We start from the raw sequence: 15,693 nt of genomic DNA on the forward strand, positions 1-15,693 counted from the left end.
CAGCCGACCGGACATGGCTACACTCGTCCCAACAACCAGAGACATGTACTTCCTGTACTTACTGTACTGTACAAACGACATCACCCCACAGACCACAGGCCACAGCTACAGGCCACCACGACAGCTACACCTAGCTATCGTACTCCACAGAATACCGTAGCTAGCTTGCCCCACACTGCACATATCTCACAGCTCACGATGCAGGTATGCCTGCGGCATACCTAACTTCCCGCACACCGCCGCCGCCGCTCCGCTCCACTCCGGGGTACATACGTCCGCCCTGTGCCAGTGGGCTGTCTGCTCTGTATGTTCTGGCTGGCTGTCTCTGCCCTGCCCATACACAACTACCTACTACTGGTACTCTATGTAGTAAAGTAGCCAATGCCTGCCTGCGAGAAGAAGAAAAACACATACATACATACAGACAGACAGACAGATAGAATTAAGCGCTCACCTCGGAAAAACTCTGCCCTCCCTCCAGGCTCCCTCCCTCAGAGCTTCCGCTCAGAGACTCGGCAGATGTCTGTCCGTCTGTGTGTCTGTCCGTCTTTCCGTCTGAACTATCTACGGCTCCCCGGTCCCCCATGTCTCCCACTGCATGTCAGTGTCCATGTCAGCGTCTCCCTACAATCCCAAATGTCGGTTGCCCAACCGCCAACCGCTCCCATCCACTTGGCCTGGTCCAATCCTCCTGGTTCAATCCGCCTGGTTCAATCCGCCGCAATGGAATCCGGGGTTCGAATGGTCCGACAGGACAGGAATGCTAGCTCGTTGGCTCGTTGGCTCGTTGGTTGGCTGTTTGGCAGGACATTGGCAGTTGGCGGGGGAGGGGGGAGATCGTGACCTCGTGCCTGCCTGCGTGCAGCAGTGGACGCGCAGTACTAGTTCAGGTAGCTATCACTCGCTCGTGATCATGTTCCATGACATGACATGACAGCTCCGAGCTCTGAGGTGTACCTACATACATACCTCCTACATACCGGTACAGTTCTTCAGGCAAAATACTACATATGTACGGACAGAAAAGCCCGCTAGAGAGAGTTGCCGTAACATAACATGGAGGGGAGGGAAGGAATACATGCTCTACTCCATAGGTTCATAGGGTCCATAGGCAGGTTCCATAGGTATCAATGTATCATAGGTATCATAGCCTCATAGGATGAGCTTTCCGCCCATCCATCCATCCTTCCTTCCCAGAGCACTCTAGATTACCTAGATATTGCAGCACCGATCGATCATTCGCCAATTGCCTCCCGCAAGCTAGGTACAAGGCACTAGGTAGGTCGTTATAGCGGCGGCGGCGGCCGTCCCAACTTCCAAACTACCGGTCCAATGCCAATGCCAATGGAAACGGCAATGCCATGAAAATGCGATTCACAAGCCAGCCCTGTCCAGACTTCAGAGCGATCCCGTCATCCTGGAGGAGGTTTTTCCGAAGCTTTGTTCTCCCGTTATTTTCCTTTCTTTTCTTCTTTGTTTCTTTTACGAATACGTTAGATCAGTTACCAGCGAAGCTCGCACTACATATCTGCTAACTACTCTAGTGGAGTAACTAACTAGAGTCAACGGCCAACGACGAAACGCTTCGGCTGCTTACGAGGTTAGCTAGAAAGGTACATAGCTGGGTAGGTAGCCGGCCGGCCAATCATGTCGGGGCCTTGCCACACACCCGTCACGAGCGCGCGCACTCTGGAGTTGGTTGGTGGCTTGGTGGGTGGCTTGGTTGGTTGGTAAGGTATGGTGGGATTGGAGAAGAAGCTGGAGAAGAAGAGAAGAGAAGGGAAGAAGAAGAAGAAGCAGGGAAGAACAACAACAAGAAGAAGACTGGGAATACCTACAGACCCTCCGGTACCTGTTTTCCCTTTCCCCTCCGTCGGCACTTCGACACTTCGGTGCCGGAACCGTCGAGCGCACGGCGGCGGAGTGGAGTGTCACTCACTCCCTCACTCACGAGGGATCACCCCGCCCCCTCCCCTCCCCTCCCCTCCCCTCGAGGAGACCGTTATGCATACCCATAGCATCCCATATGTACCATGCCATACCATACCACAACCACCCTCAGTGGCGAGACAACACGTAGTGTATGTATGTAGAGTACGTAGCCCAACCAAACCCATTCAACCCAACCCATTCACCCCCCGGCAGGCCGGCGCCCCAAGTTCCAACCAACGTGCGTGCGTACGTGCGTACACTAAACATGCCCACCTACATACATAACTACCCACCTACATAGCTACATCCGCTAGCATACACACAGGTACAAGAGTTATGTAGAGTACGGTCCCTCGGAATCGGAATCGGAGATCGCGCACCCTCCCCTTCCTTCGCTCAATCCCTCCCCTTCCTTCGCTCAATCCCTCCCCTCCTCAATCCCTCCCCTCCTTCAATCCCTCCCCTTCAATCCCTCCTCAATCCCTCCTCTCCCCTCAACCGCCAGTCAGCCAGTCAGCCAGTCCTCGCTGTGGCACCGCATCACTGGCCCGCTGGCCGCACGGACCCACAGCCTACATTCAATGCGCAGAGCTCTGCACCCCAGAACCAGAACCAGTATGTACCCAAGTCTAGGAGTCCGAAGTCCAAGAGTGCCAGGAGTCCAGAACGGCCGCTCACGGGTGCGGATTCCCAGTGCGACCGAGTGGTAGCATGAGCAGCAGCACGAGCAGCACGAGGATCTAGGTAGGTACCTGGTACTCTATCTATCCATGATGTGAGAGAAGGGGAAGGGGGGAGAAAGGAAGGGATAAAAAGCGAAAGAAAAAAGATAAAGGATAAAAGAATAATAAACGGCCCGAAGTTCAAAGCTCAAAGCTGTCCTCCTGTGGAAGGTAGAGTAAGCAAGCAAGTGCTTGGAGTCGATCAGTCAGCCCAGCAAGTCCAGCAAGCCAGTCAGCCCATCCACCAACTAAAGATACACCTATACACCATACCCACCATACCTTACCCACCATACCTTACCCACCATACCTTACCCACCATACCTTACCCACCTCTACCCTACATAGATAGACGGGAAAGATAGGGATCCTCTACATGATAGATAGATCTGCAAGCCCGCAATCGCTCAATTAATCAATAATATCCACCAACGCAACGCACAGTAGGTACAGCACAGCACAGAGAGTGAGGTGAGACTGACCGACCGACTGACTGACTGCACAACTGCGAATATTTGAAGAGAAAACTAGAGTACTTCTATAGTAATACATGAAGTACAAAGATAATAAAAACGCTTTTTTTCATCCGACACAGAGGGAAGATAGAGTAGGTAGACAAACAGAAACAGGAAGAAGGAATGAGGCGGAAAAAAGAAAAGGAAAGGAAAGAGAAGGAAGAGAAAATAAAAACCTCATTCACATAGTGACTGATACAATATTATCGCACACCCCACGCTCGCTCGATCGCTAAAAACAAATAAAAAAGTCACGACAGGAAGCAAAAAAAAAGACCAAAGTGACGGGAGGCAACCAAAAATGAAACGAGATTCGAACATATTCATGAACTGCACAGCATCATGTATCATAAAAATAAAAAAACACCCCAAAAGTTGCCTCATTGAACCCGTTTATTGAGTGCGAAGAAACCATCCACCCTCCCAAGAGTTCCCCAATATCCTATCCTACCCGCCCCGATTCCCTAAACCATCCATCATTTGATCGCTTCCAGCAATTGCGCAAAAGAGGAGAGAACGAAAAGACAACGCGAAAGGAAAAACATAGAAAAGAAGAGAAGAAACCATCCGTGAACCCGTAATGCGTGAAGAAAGGAAAGAAAAGAAACCCAAAAGAGAAGATAATCCCTGCCTTTTGTAACAAGGAATTGAAGAGAATCCGTTAGCTTTTTTTTTTGTCCATTCCCGAATTTGGCCTCCCAACATCCCCCGTAATCCAGCCCAAGCCCCATACCCTCCTTCACTGTGCGCTCGCCCCGCAGCCAAAGGTGCCGTCAGTCCCAAACCAGTGTTCCTTTCCTTCCACCCTTCCTCGTACCATTCCTGCCGTGCCATGCCCATCCTTGCCGTCCTCCCACCTCCATATTCCCTCTCGGATGTCCCCGGAACGATAACTCCCCAGTGTTGATAGCAGTCAAAGAAAAGTAAGATGTAAACAAATGCAAGCAGATGAGATGCGTCAAAAAACAGTCCAAAGAAAAGGAAAAAAAGCCCAACCCGATACCCGCAAGGAAACAAGAGCAACGCAAGACAGAAAAGCAGAAACAATAACCCAAGCACAAAGAATCGCCTAGATAAAGCAGATACAAGAAGAAGAAAGTAAGAGAATAGACGCCACATCGCAAGGTGCAAACTGCATGTGCATATCGAGGATGGAAAAAAAAGTCCCAAGTATAAAAAAACAATGCAAGAATCGAATCGATAGACAGCCGTAAGCAGGATAGGGAAAACCGACAGAACACGAACGGCCAGGGCCCGAGCAAAGGTGCGCCTCGCATGTGTACAAACGTCCCAATATGTGACACTTGAATGGTAAGGTGGGACGACCAGGAAGGTGACAGGCATCAACAGACCCGTTGAGATGTCTGTCTGACTGTACACCTCCAACGTTGAAGTTGACCGTTTCCGTCGTTTCGTCGTTGGAACCAAACAAGACCCTCTCCCCCTCTCCTCAGAAAATTCCAAGAGACAATCTAGCAGATGGCTGGTGTCTGCGTCGAAGTGTCGAACCTAAAAGCCCCTGATCCACGTCGGCGGTGATGATAGCCGGCGTAGTTGGCAGGGATAGGCGACGCATTCCCAGTCGACTTCTGTTGAGCGACCGAGAGCGAAGGAGGCGTGATGCTCGTACCGTTGAGAGGGCTCGCCATGTACTGGGGTGGGCTGACGGACCGCTTCTCACCGGTTGGGAGAACAATCTGAACCGACTCCTTAGGTTTCGACTCAGACTTCTTCGGAGGCTCGGGCTTGCTCAGAGGCAATTTAGTTGCCTTAGCGGAGCCAAACTGTAGACGACCGTTAGTAATCGGATGAGTAGGACGGGTTTGGAGACGAGATCAAACTTACGAAACAGTAGTTGTCGAGGAGCTCCCGATAAGATGGAGACTCGATCGAGGGCTTATCCTCGTGCGTCCAAAAGTTATCGGTGTTGAAGATCTCCGGAGGGCCAGCACCACTGATGGACGGACTGTCCAACGGGGTGGTGGTGGACGGAAGCTCGCTGGAGAGCCTCTGCATGGGGAGGTTGAAGTACGAGTTGTCCATCCGGGGAGGAGTGGTATCGGCTTCGGCGAAGGAAACCTTGTCGGTGCGCACCAAGCCGGGTGCCGACGCGGAGCTGGTCATCTTGATCGTCTGGTTCAACGAGGCCCGGAAGTCGTATCGGTTTCCGAAAGCGTTGCCGGTCGGATTCGCTCGACGACTGGGCAGCTCGGTCTCCTGGTCGACGGTCACGGGCTTAGACTTCTTCGACCGAGGGCGATCGAGCTTGTTGACCTTGGCGAAGAATGCGTCATCCAGGAGCTCGAAGTCATCCATGTGAGGGATGGTCCGAGGACGTGACGACGGGGTGGATGGCTTCGACGACCGGGGCAGGGCTGAGGCTTGGTGGCCAGCGTGGGGGCGAGTGGGGAAGGCCTTCTTGAAGTCGACCTGGAAGTTGACGCCGCCGTTGTTGTCCCAGTGCTCCTGACCGTTCGCAACGTATCGGATGCAGAAGAAGAGGATCTTCTTCTCCAGGTTAGCCTGCTCGGCCAGCTTGATCTTGAAGATGAAGCGGTCGATGCCGTCCTCCCGTTCCCGACGCCTGACATCGCTGCTGTAGTCAGCGCTGACCTCCGATACCGTCTGCCAGTAGTCGAAAGTGAAGCGAGCCACAACGTGCTTCTGGAAGGACAGGTTCGAGACGGCGACGGTGCCGATCAGGTTCTTCTTGTCCGTCGACAGGCACAGCTTCTCCAACCGAACGGGAAGGGCCTTCCTCGACTCGTGATCCTTGGGGAAGTTGGGCAGGCCGATCTCCCACTGGGGTTCGTCGTCATCGTAGCCGAACGGGTACTCGGATTCGCCGTCGTAGACACCCTCGACCGGGGACGATCCGACACTGACGGCCGAAGGCTTCTCGGAATGGAGGAAGTGGCGGACGTGCTCGATGCGGGCGTCAAAGTGGACGTTCTTGGGGAAGGTAGGAGTGGCCGGGACACTGCAAGGTCGCGAACGGCTGGGGGACTTCAAGGATGACTTGACGACCTCACCGCTCTTCTTGCGGACCATGGGCGGTGCTATCCGGTAGTCGTCCTCAAAGTCACTGACGCTTCCGCTGTTGGAGCCGCTCCGGGGACGGGTTGCGGCGATATCGATGAGCATGGAGGAGGTATCCGATCGTGATCGGTAGTGGTGCGAATGCTGGTTGCGTGCCCGGGGAGAGAGAGCTGCGGCGGCTGCTGCTGCGGTGGCTGCTGCGATCTCGACCGAAGCTGCTGTCCGTTCAGGCGAAGGGAATCGTCGCTGGGGGATCCTCATGATGGCTTCCTTCAGCTCGTCTTCTAGCTTGCCCAAATCCCTGCCACGCCTCAAACCACCATCCTCCTCGTCGCTCGAATTCTGGGTCGAGTCGGGTGGCGACATAATCGCGCCTGCGGGCATAACCGACAGACCGTTGTCGACGGGAGGTGGCGACTGGTGCACGCTGCCGCTCATTCGGGGATCTGTAGACGGCTGCTGTTCCTTCGTCGATGGGGACTGGGGGGTGGAGAGTAGTGGGATGGGTAGCGAGCCGGACGATGACCTGCGTTGCTTGTGAAGATATGTGGCGGAACGGGGAGGGTTTGAGGATTGGAGGAAGTTTAAGGTCGAGCGGCTTTGTGGGTCATGGTTGGAGAAGGAGGAGGACCGGCTCGAACACGGAGACGCACTAGGGGTCTGGACGGGGGGTGTGTATGGCATTCGCTCGATTGTCGGGGGGTTCCGGGGCGAGTGGGTTTTTTCTTTCGAGGTGCTGGTGTTTTTTTCTTTTTTTCTTTCCTTCTTTTCCGGGCTGAGTTCTGTTGTGGTACGTAGACTCGAAACAAGAAATCTAAATCGGAGCGAACAACGTTATCAGCCGCCAATTTCCGTGGGAAGGTCCGAGGGTTTTTCGAGTAATTTTTTTCTCTCGTTCTCTCGCGCGTGCACGTACCAACTACGTAAGCGGTGGTCGATTATAGTAATCCGAAGCCGAAATCCTCGAGCACTGATTTCTTCTCGCTAGATTTCTAAGAGCCTACTATGGCGCTTGAAAACTATATCGAGGAAAAAAGAGGCGTACAGAAGAACCGAATCCCTTGAGGTCGGATTGGAGTGTGGTGGGTAGTGTGTGGGGGGAGGTAGTCGTTGGAGGAGCTGTGGATGGCGTAGACTCCTTTGGTGATGTTTGGCGAGACCTTTTCTTCGAGGTGCTCGTGCCTGTGGGGAGGAGAGAAGGTTGGAGTCGGGGGTGGGTGGTCGAGGGTAGTTATATCGCAGAGGGAAGAGAGTACCCAAAGGATTGACGGGGGGTGGAGGGAGAGGCGGACTAAGGCCTTCTGTGGGGTGGCGGGAGGGGAAGGGTTGTTGATGGAGGGAGGAGGAGGAAGATGTTTGGAGGAGAGGAGTATCTTGTATGGATTGACGGGGAGAACAAAAAGGCCGATGGGGGGGTGGGAGGAGAGAAAAGAGAAACGGGATTTACAGGGGTGGGGGGGTGGAGGAGGAGGATGAATTTTGGGGGGGGGGGGGGGGGGGGGGGTGGAAGGCGAGGTTGAGAGGTACTAGTGCAGGTTGGATGTATGGATGGAATGGTATTATTATTATTTTGGGGGAGGTGTGAATTGTGGATGGGGATGTGGACGTGGTGTGTGTGAGGATGTGAGTGTGGATGCAGCAGTGCAGCAGCTTGCTGCAGAGTGCAATCTTTGAAGAGTCGGTGGTGGTGGTGGGTGCGCTGCTTTCTCCGCTGCTGCTTGCTGCTGCTGCTGCTGCTGCTGCTGCTGCTTCTGCTTCTTACCATAGCAAAGCTCCGCAGCACCAAGCAGGCGGGTACTCATTCAGACTAAACCAAGCAGAACCAGCAGCAGTAGCAGCACCAGCAGCATCATCATCATCATCATCATCAACACAAATCAACACGCAAAGTATACAGTGCGGAGTGGAAGTGCGCGGCACACACGAACGATGCTGTGTCTATCTGTCCGTTCGCCATCCACTCCTTCCCTCCTCCTCGCTCCCATCCCGTTCGTTCCCTCCCTCCCCCGTTCCGTTCGTCTGGCTGTCCGGCTTGCTCTGCTACCTACTCTAAAATGCCTGCTTGCCCGCCTACTGCCTGCCTGCCTGCTTGTTGCTTGCCTGCTTGCCTGTCTATCCCACAGCTTCGTTCCTTGACTGCCCTTGTCGTCCTGATCCTCGCTCGTCCCACCCCCCATGCCATGCCATCATCTTCACAATGCCCCCCGCCTTCGCCTCCCCCCCTGTGCTCCTCAACCCCTACATTGCCCCCCTGCTTTTCTATTGTTACATTCAACGCTAGAGCCGAACTTATCAATCAGACCAGGAGGAGGACGAATGCTCATGTATCACCAAAAAAAAACGTAGTTCCCACAATCGGTCTCCACGAGGAGGGCATGGCTACCACCACCGCCGTCCGTCGCCTACTTACCTGACCTAATCCAAACCCGCCGCCGCCCGCACTACCGAATACCACTCATACTCGTCCTGCGGCTTGGCTCGACTGACTTGACTTGACATGCACTTGTGGCTTCTGCTACACATGATACATACGAACGGACGATGCTCCTGCTGCTATGTACTGCTACCTACTGCTGCTGCTGCTGTTGCTGCTGCAGTAGTCGCGGTACACGTCCGGCGGGTAGTGGCTCCTGTGCACTTAGCTGATCCCGATATCGTGGACGGACAGTCTACAGAACGACACGAGTGGAGCGGCCACGAGCACGCACTCACTCTCGTTGGGACTCAGTGAGGCGGCCTAGGGAGGTACATCGTTAGCGGAGTCGAATGGTTACAGGTTGTATGTAACTACTACCGTTCAGTGGAATGGCCACGGTCGTGCGAGTGGCCCAACGGGTGCCGTGCACAGATCATCATCATCGTGTCCGAGAACCTACATACATACTGGACATACCGTAGCCACCTAGCTATCTGGCCGAGAACTCCATCCTGTCTGTGGCCATGCCGCCGCCACCGACACCTCCACGCACGTCTTTGGACACATCTACACGTACCTACCCTGAGAAATACAAGTCAGAGGCACCCGCGGTTCCAAGAATCATGGCGGCCGCTGACTCCACCACCTCGCCGTGGACACCGGATTCCGCCCATCCCCCCCCATCGCTTCCTCTCTTGCTGATTCCTACCCGTTCACCGCCCTGGCATTGCCCTCGCCGCCCAGTCATTGCCCTCACCGCTCCTTGACCGACCTTGAAAGCAATCGCTCGACAATGAACTGGCACACCTCATCCCAGCCCCCCTCGCCGCCCCCAGCAAACTTTCTTCGGTCCGTACCTCGATGAGGAGTAGAGCAGCAGCAGCAGTGGGAAGAACAGCAGTGGCCAGTTGGAAAGAAGGAACGAAAGGAAGGAAGGATTGGAAGCTGAAGAAAGAAAGAAAGAAAAAAGTGAGATGCGCGGAAAATTCCAAAAAAAATCTCAATCGGAACCGGTCTTGTCCCTGCTGCAATCGCTGGCTGGATGTACTGGATGTACTGTACCTGTCTTGGACATGGACGAGATGGATGACCAGCGGACAAAGGCACATGTATGTATAGTATGTACCGCCCGCCGCCGCCGCCGTGGTAGTCGTAGTCGTAGTCGTCAACTTCGCCATCCGACGGCCCGCAAGCAAGAAAGCAGGCCCAGCGAGAAGGGGCCAGACAGGCATGGGTGGGATATCAAGCAAATCGGCTCGCAGCTCAGCTCAGCTCGGGGGCTCATCAGCATACCGTTTGGGTAGTAGTAGTAGTTCTCAGTAGCAGTAGCAGTAGTAGTTCTCGGTAGTAGACATCCACCGGTCTACACGCACGCACACGTATGTGTATGTACAGTTCATACATAGAGCGGAATGTGTGCACCATCCACCAGCCACCATCCACCGTTTATTTTTCCTTCTTCTTCTGCTTCTTCTTCTTCTTCTTCTTCTTCTTCTTCTTTCTTTCGCCGAAGATCCCTTTTTCCACCACATTCTCTTCCCTCGTTCTTCTGCCCGCTCTCCGCTCTCCGCTCTCCGCCCTCCTCCGCCGCCGTGCCGATGGGTTTCTTTCTGACTCCGGTTTTTTTCTTTCTTTCTTTTCTTTTTTCTTGCGTTTCTTTTCTTTTTCTTTTTTCCTTTTTCCTTTTTTGTTCCCCTTCCTGTCCTGTCCTGTCCGTCTTGAACCTGTCATCAATCAATCCCGCCCGCACGCACAATCCGCAATCGCATCTACTCTTCCTATCCGTCATTCGCCATTCACCGCACACCCACCAACTTACCCAGCACCCACCCACCACCTTCCAGCTTCGCTTCCGCGTATGGGGCTGGCTGTGTTTGGATTTTTTAGAGTACCTGCCTGCCTGCCTGGCTCGTGTATGTATGGTATGTATCGACCAGCAGGCCAGCCAGGGCCCCGGATGCCATTTGTAGCTGGCCATGTACCTGCTCTGTTCTGGCTGGCTGCCACGCAACTCGCAACTCTCGCCAAACCCGTTGCTCAACACAACATGCCCTACTTTGTACCTACTATATGTAGAGTATCCATCCATCATCCATACACACCACCACCACACCGGCCGGCCGGGCGTGCTTGCGTTGCGGTGGTGGTGGTTCGAACAAGGAAAAAGCGAAAAGAAGAAGAAGGGAAAAGAAAAGAAAAATATAATATAATACTTTGTAACGACAGGAAATAATAATGATAATGATAATGATAATCGTACCCACACCACACCACTACCATCAGCACCGCTGCCACACACACACCCAAACCCACCCAACCCATCCACCCACTCGCGACGACTCGACTCGATACACAACCGAACTAAAATACCCCAGCAGCGATTCCTCACCCCACTTCTCACTCCTCCCTCGCCTAGAGTACAAGGTTGCCGCACCCCCCTGTCAAACCCGTTCTGCACCTCTCTCTGTGTCTCTCTCTGTCTTTTTTTCTTCTCATTCTTTCTTTCCTTTTTCTTTCCTTTTTTTTCTCTCTCTCACACCTTGCTGTGTCTTCAGATTGGCAGGCAGGCAAGAAGGCAAGCAAGCAGAGACGAAGCACCACCGGGGCTTGGCCCTGACTGACTGACACTCACTCACTCATGCTCTGCCTCGACTCGTCTCGACAGCACCTTCATCTGGATCCAGCGCGTCTTGCTGGTGGCCTCGCATACATAGCATACCGTACTGTACATACATGCCACATACCCAAATTATTGTTCTTTGGCATTATTGCAATGCAGAAAGTCGATGCGCTCAGAAGGGAATGAACCCTTGTAGCACCACCACCAACACCACCTACCACCACCACCACATCCACCACCACATCCACATCCACCACCGCCGCCGCACTTCCCCCATCCTCTGCTCCTCTGCTCCTCGCCATCCCTCAGCTATCCTCTTCCTCCTTCTCCTACCTCCTCCTCTCCCTAATCCGAGGACTGATTGAACCCGCCGCCTACAAACTCCGCAGCACGAGCACTCCCCCTCCCCCCCGTATCGCATACGGTACCTACCATGCCATACCCGCCCACCTCTTCCCCATCCAGCACCTCCCGTCCCCGAACCGGTTCGCTGCGCTCGTTCGATGCGGAAGTCGTATTGCCTATCCTGACCAGCTCTTGTCTATTCTACTGCGATCTCCTCTACTGTGCTCTACTCTGCTCTCCTCTACTCTATCCCTCATCACCTCCATGAGTCCATGTAGATACCGTACTGTACAAACCCAAGCCGCCGCCCCGTCCGCCGCATGTTTTTCCACATGCTGTTCGTTCGCTGAGGCGTTGAGTCGTGTGCGACGGTGCATGCATTGCCTCGACGAAAACTGAGTCTTCTACTCTACCTATCACAGTATCGAACGCCATGGTATGGAGTTACGCCACCCCGCCAGCGGCCAGCCAACTGGCCAACCAGCCAGCCAGGTTGCTTGGCCGATTGGTCCGCCACACTCGTCCGTTCGCTGGCGGTTATGTACCTTCCACCCTTCCACCCTTCCTTCCTTCCACCCTTCCGTTCCGGCTTCCCCAAAGTCAAAAAAAAAAGGGTTGAGTAGTATTTTGTTCTGCGCGGCGCCGGGTTGCGTGGGTTGCGTATCGCATCGCTTGGGTCGGATAGGATGGGTATGTAGCTGTGCCCTTGAAGCCCGTAGATGGATGGATGGGAACATGTGCGCACTGCCACTGCCACTGCGTGCAGAGTTTACTAGTATGGAGTAGTAGTTTGTAGAGTAGGCTTTTCGCCCTTCGCTTGTATTCCGGAAACTATGCTCCATTCCGCAGAGTACTACGTATGGTAGCTTCCGTTCCGGATCCCGAGCGTGAAGCGTGAAGCGTGAAACTTTGAACTCTTGAAGAGGGAGATAAAGATGGAGATAAAACGAAAACAAAAACCCACCCGACCCGGGAGTGCTCACTGCTGACATGCCCATCCCTATTCCCGCTTGGGACTTGCAAGGACTTGCAAGGACAGCCAGCCAGCAGCCACTCTGAATCTTGCTCCTTCGCTCCCTCCCTTCCGGTAAGCGGTTGATTGACGGCTAGGTAGGCGACTAATTACTCTATCTGCTCTACTTTTTAACTAGGCTGTCCAGGTAGGCTGGGGTTTTTTTCTCGCTGTTTCTTTCGTATTTTCGTGGGAAGCGAGGCAGCGCGGCTTACTTGGAGAGAGCACGGGGAGTACGTACTCGGCGGTACTTGACTAATAACCTGCCGCTCGCTCGGCTGCATGGTAATCTTGAGAATCTACAGTACCGTGTTGTAGATACTGCTAGGTACTGGGACAGCCTTCGTCCCATCTTCCCTTGTCCCTTCTCCCCTTGTCGTTGTTGTAGTTGTCTTGGTCCTAGATGCTGGAGTGGAAGAGAAGAGAAGAAGAGAAGAGCCCTCTGTTCTACATACATATTCCCAGTACTAGATGCTGGATGCTGGATGCTGGATGCTGGATGCTGGACGCTGGTGCCGGTGCTCGGTGCTGGTTGCTGGGTACTAGATAAAAACCGTGACTGGGCAACTAACTACCGTGACTGGGTACTGGGTACTGGGTAAACCACTAGACCACTAGACCCACTAGGCCACTCCTTTTCCTCCACCCAGACACTCAGGCTCCGAGAAACCGTTTCGAAATCGCGATCTGCTCACGCTTCGGTTGGTTTCGCCGCTCGCTAGGAGAAGGCTGCGACTCTGCGGCTCGGCGCGGCGCGGCGGAGAGTCGAGGTCGAAGTCGAAGTCGATTACGATCTCCCCCTCAGCGATAGGCATGTAAAGGACGGTCCAGAATCTCATCTGCCTATCTTTCGATTCATCAATGTACTCTAAGTACTCTATGTACCTAAGATGTATGTAGAGGATAGCCAACAGCACAGCACAGTTGTCAATGAGGGGGTGCGTCTTGTATGTACCGTATCTCGTGTCTTGTCCTGTACGCGCAAAACTACAAAGGCGCGCGCCGCACGCCTCAATTCCCAGCGAATGTACTCTATCGCGAATCTGACTGCGAAATGTACGATGTAGTACATACCACATCTACATACGACATACATGGCAGCTCCGCTCCCTGTGACGTTGTTTGGGCGGCGCGGCGCGGGGAGGAGAGGGGAAACGCGGCGCCGCCGCACGAACGAAAAGGATCGACGTCATCGTAATACTCTAGGAATATGTATGTGTGTATGTGTGTATGACGATGACGGAATCGATCGTGAGGTTCGTGCCGTGGCCGATTGATGCTATGTAAGTGCTAATGCGTAGCAACTATCACCTACCGGGGTGCGCACGACACGTCGACCAACACCGGGCGCAGACGGGGGGAAGGGGGAGGAGGAGCAAAGTTTCGTTTCCCCCCTCCCCCTCCCCCGTGGATTGGATTGGGATTGATTGATTGATTGATTGATTGATTGATTGATTGATTGATTGTGGGCACTGGGCGATGTGTAGAGTACATACGGTAATGTACAAACCTAGTGTAGAGGCCGAGGGGAAGCGGAAAGGTAAAATAGAGTAGAGCGCATTCTTTACGGCTTCCATTCGTGATTCCCCAAAGAGGTGAGGAGAAGGGCGTGGGCGTAGTGAGAGGTGACGATGCGCACGCCGCACGCCGCACCGCATGTGCGTGTGCGAGTGGGAGTGGGCTGTCGCCTGGCGGATCGAACTAACTGCTACCTAGTACCTAGCGCTCGGAGGGGGTTAGCGGCGAGCGTTGGTGAAACGCACACTTCACACACATCACACACATACATCACGTACATACACGAGATAGGGAATCGAATCGACCGCATATGTACATAGGTGAGAAGGAAGTGCTTACTTACATGGCACATCATCATATACCCTAGGGTGCCTCAGCCGCATCGCACGCTTCGGAGAAACGTGTGTGGCGATGCTCGCTAGCTCTGCTCCACGGCCCGCCATGGCTCCGCGCCGGGCTCCGGTGAGGGGGTGGACAGTGGACAGCGATGCGAGCGTCGAGCGATCGTGGATGCTGAGTCGTATGGCTGCGATTGGCCGTCGGCGCAGTCACCTCGTTTCTGCGATGGTTTCGACTTTCGACCGCCGGCACAGTCGCCTCGTTTCTGCGATGGTTCGACGGCCGCCGCCGCCGTTCTCCGAGCGTATGTATGCGCGAGTCGCGACCCTACGGTACTTAGCGAGCTAACCACCATACCTGGTAGAGCTACGGTGCTAACAGCAGTGATCGACCGACTATGATTGGCAGCAGGCTAACGCCACCACCACCACGATAATCGATGACTTCGAATCGCCCGGCTCGCTGCGGCAACGCGAATCCAATAATGCAATCTACATACCTTCGAGACGTGTGGATATCGATGCGAGCGAGCGAGCGACAGCAGACGACACGAGCATACATAGCAGATCCCCCGCAGGGCCCCCCGGAAGCGGTGCCAGTCTGTCTCTCCCTCTCGTAGTTACTGGATAGAGTACCATAGTACTAGAGCAGGTAGAGTACTATCCACAGGGTGATGGCCAAGCACTCTACTCTACTCTACTTGCGCGTCCGCGCCCGCGTTCGAGTCCGATCGATCTGACAATCCCCGCTTCCCTGAGGATCACCGAGACAGCCCAGAGGTGGACGGGAAGTGAGGCGAGGTGAAGGGGGGTGGAGGGAGGTGAGGTGAGGTGATATGAGGTGAGGGCGACAGCGAGCAAAGTGCAGTCCCTTGCCTGCCTGCATAATCATCACGGCGGATGCATCCCATCCTGCTCTCTCCCCCACACAGACGCAAGCACACAGACCGCGTCCCCTTCTCCCCCGTACATGCCCGCCTCGAACGAATCGGAGCGTTCTGTTCTCCCCGCAGAACTATTTGCACTTCTCTGGGGCAAAGGGGGGGGGGAAAGCGGGGCCACCACGGCCGACATCACACTGAATGGGATCGGATGGTAGGGGTCAATGGCGTCGGCGTGTTGGAGTTGGAGTTCGAGGCTGTGTTGTTGTTGTTTTGCGGTCCAACCTCGGAAATCTCCGAGCTGAAGAATGCCCGATCGCCGTTCCCCCCCTCCCAGCCGACTCTGAGGCTTAGA

The 15,693-nt window shown here is 54.3% G+C and overlaps 4 protein-coding genes across 4 annotated transcripts; 2 read left to right on the plus strand and 2 right to left on the minus strand.

The window, feature by feature from the left end:
• Positions 1-4,513: 4,513 nt before the first annotated feature.
• Positions 4,514-7,008, minus strand: BZA05DRAFT_184330 (putative phosphatase regulatory subunit-domain-containing protein). Its single transcript, XM_051479337.1, has 2 exons — positions 5,015-7,008; positions 4,514-4,953 (listed from the first exon to the last, which is right to left on the minus strand). The coding sequence occupies exons 1-2, from the start codon at positions 6,890-6,892 to the stop codon at positions 4,642-4,644; spliced, it is 2,190 nt and encodes a 729-aa protein (XP_051335457.1). The 5' UTR covers positions 6,893-7,008; the 3' UTR covers positions 4,514-4,641.
• A 1,403-nt stretch (positions 7,009-8,411) lies between these two features.
• On the plus strand, positions 8,412-9,390 carry BZA05DRAFT_410987 (uncharacterized protein). The gene has a single exon (XM_051484955.1). The coding sequence runs from the start codon at positions 8,706-8,708 to the stop codon at positions 8,937-8,939; it is 234 nt and encodes a 77-aa protein (XP_051335458.1). The 5' UTR covers positions 8,412-8,705; the 3' UTR covers positions 8,940-9,390.
• BZA05DRAFT_184388 (uncharacterized protein) lies at positions 8,996-9,997 on the minus strand. Its single transcript, XM_051479338.1, has one exon. The coding sequence runs from the start codon at positions 9,854-9,856 to the stop codon at positions 9,338-9,340; it is 519 nt and encodes a 172-aa protein (XP_051335459.1). The 5' UTR covers positions 9,857-9,997; the 3' UTR covers positions 8,996-9,337.
• A 289-nt stretch (positions 9,998-10,286) lies between these two features.
• Positions 10,287-10,884, plus strand: BZA05DRAFT_410990 (uncharacterized protein). The gene has a single exon (XM_051484956.1). It carries the CDS (start codon positions 10,483-10,485, stop codon positions 10,855-10,857), a length of 375 nt encoding a protein of 124 aa, XP_051335460.1. The 5' UTR covers positions 10,287-10,482; the 3' UTR covers positions 10,858-10,884.
• The last annotated feature ends 4,809 nt before the right edge of the window (positions 10,885-15,693 follow it).

This window comes from Tricharina praecox, assembly GCF_024521635.1.
Source record: "Tricharina praecox strain CBS 144465 chromosome Unknown BZA05scaffold_34, whole genome shotgun sequence".
In the NCBI taxonomy this organism is placed as follows: Eukaryota; Fungi; Ascomycota; class Pezizomycetes; order Pezizales; family Pyronemataceae; genus Tricharina; species Tricharina praecox.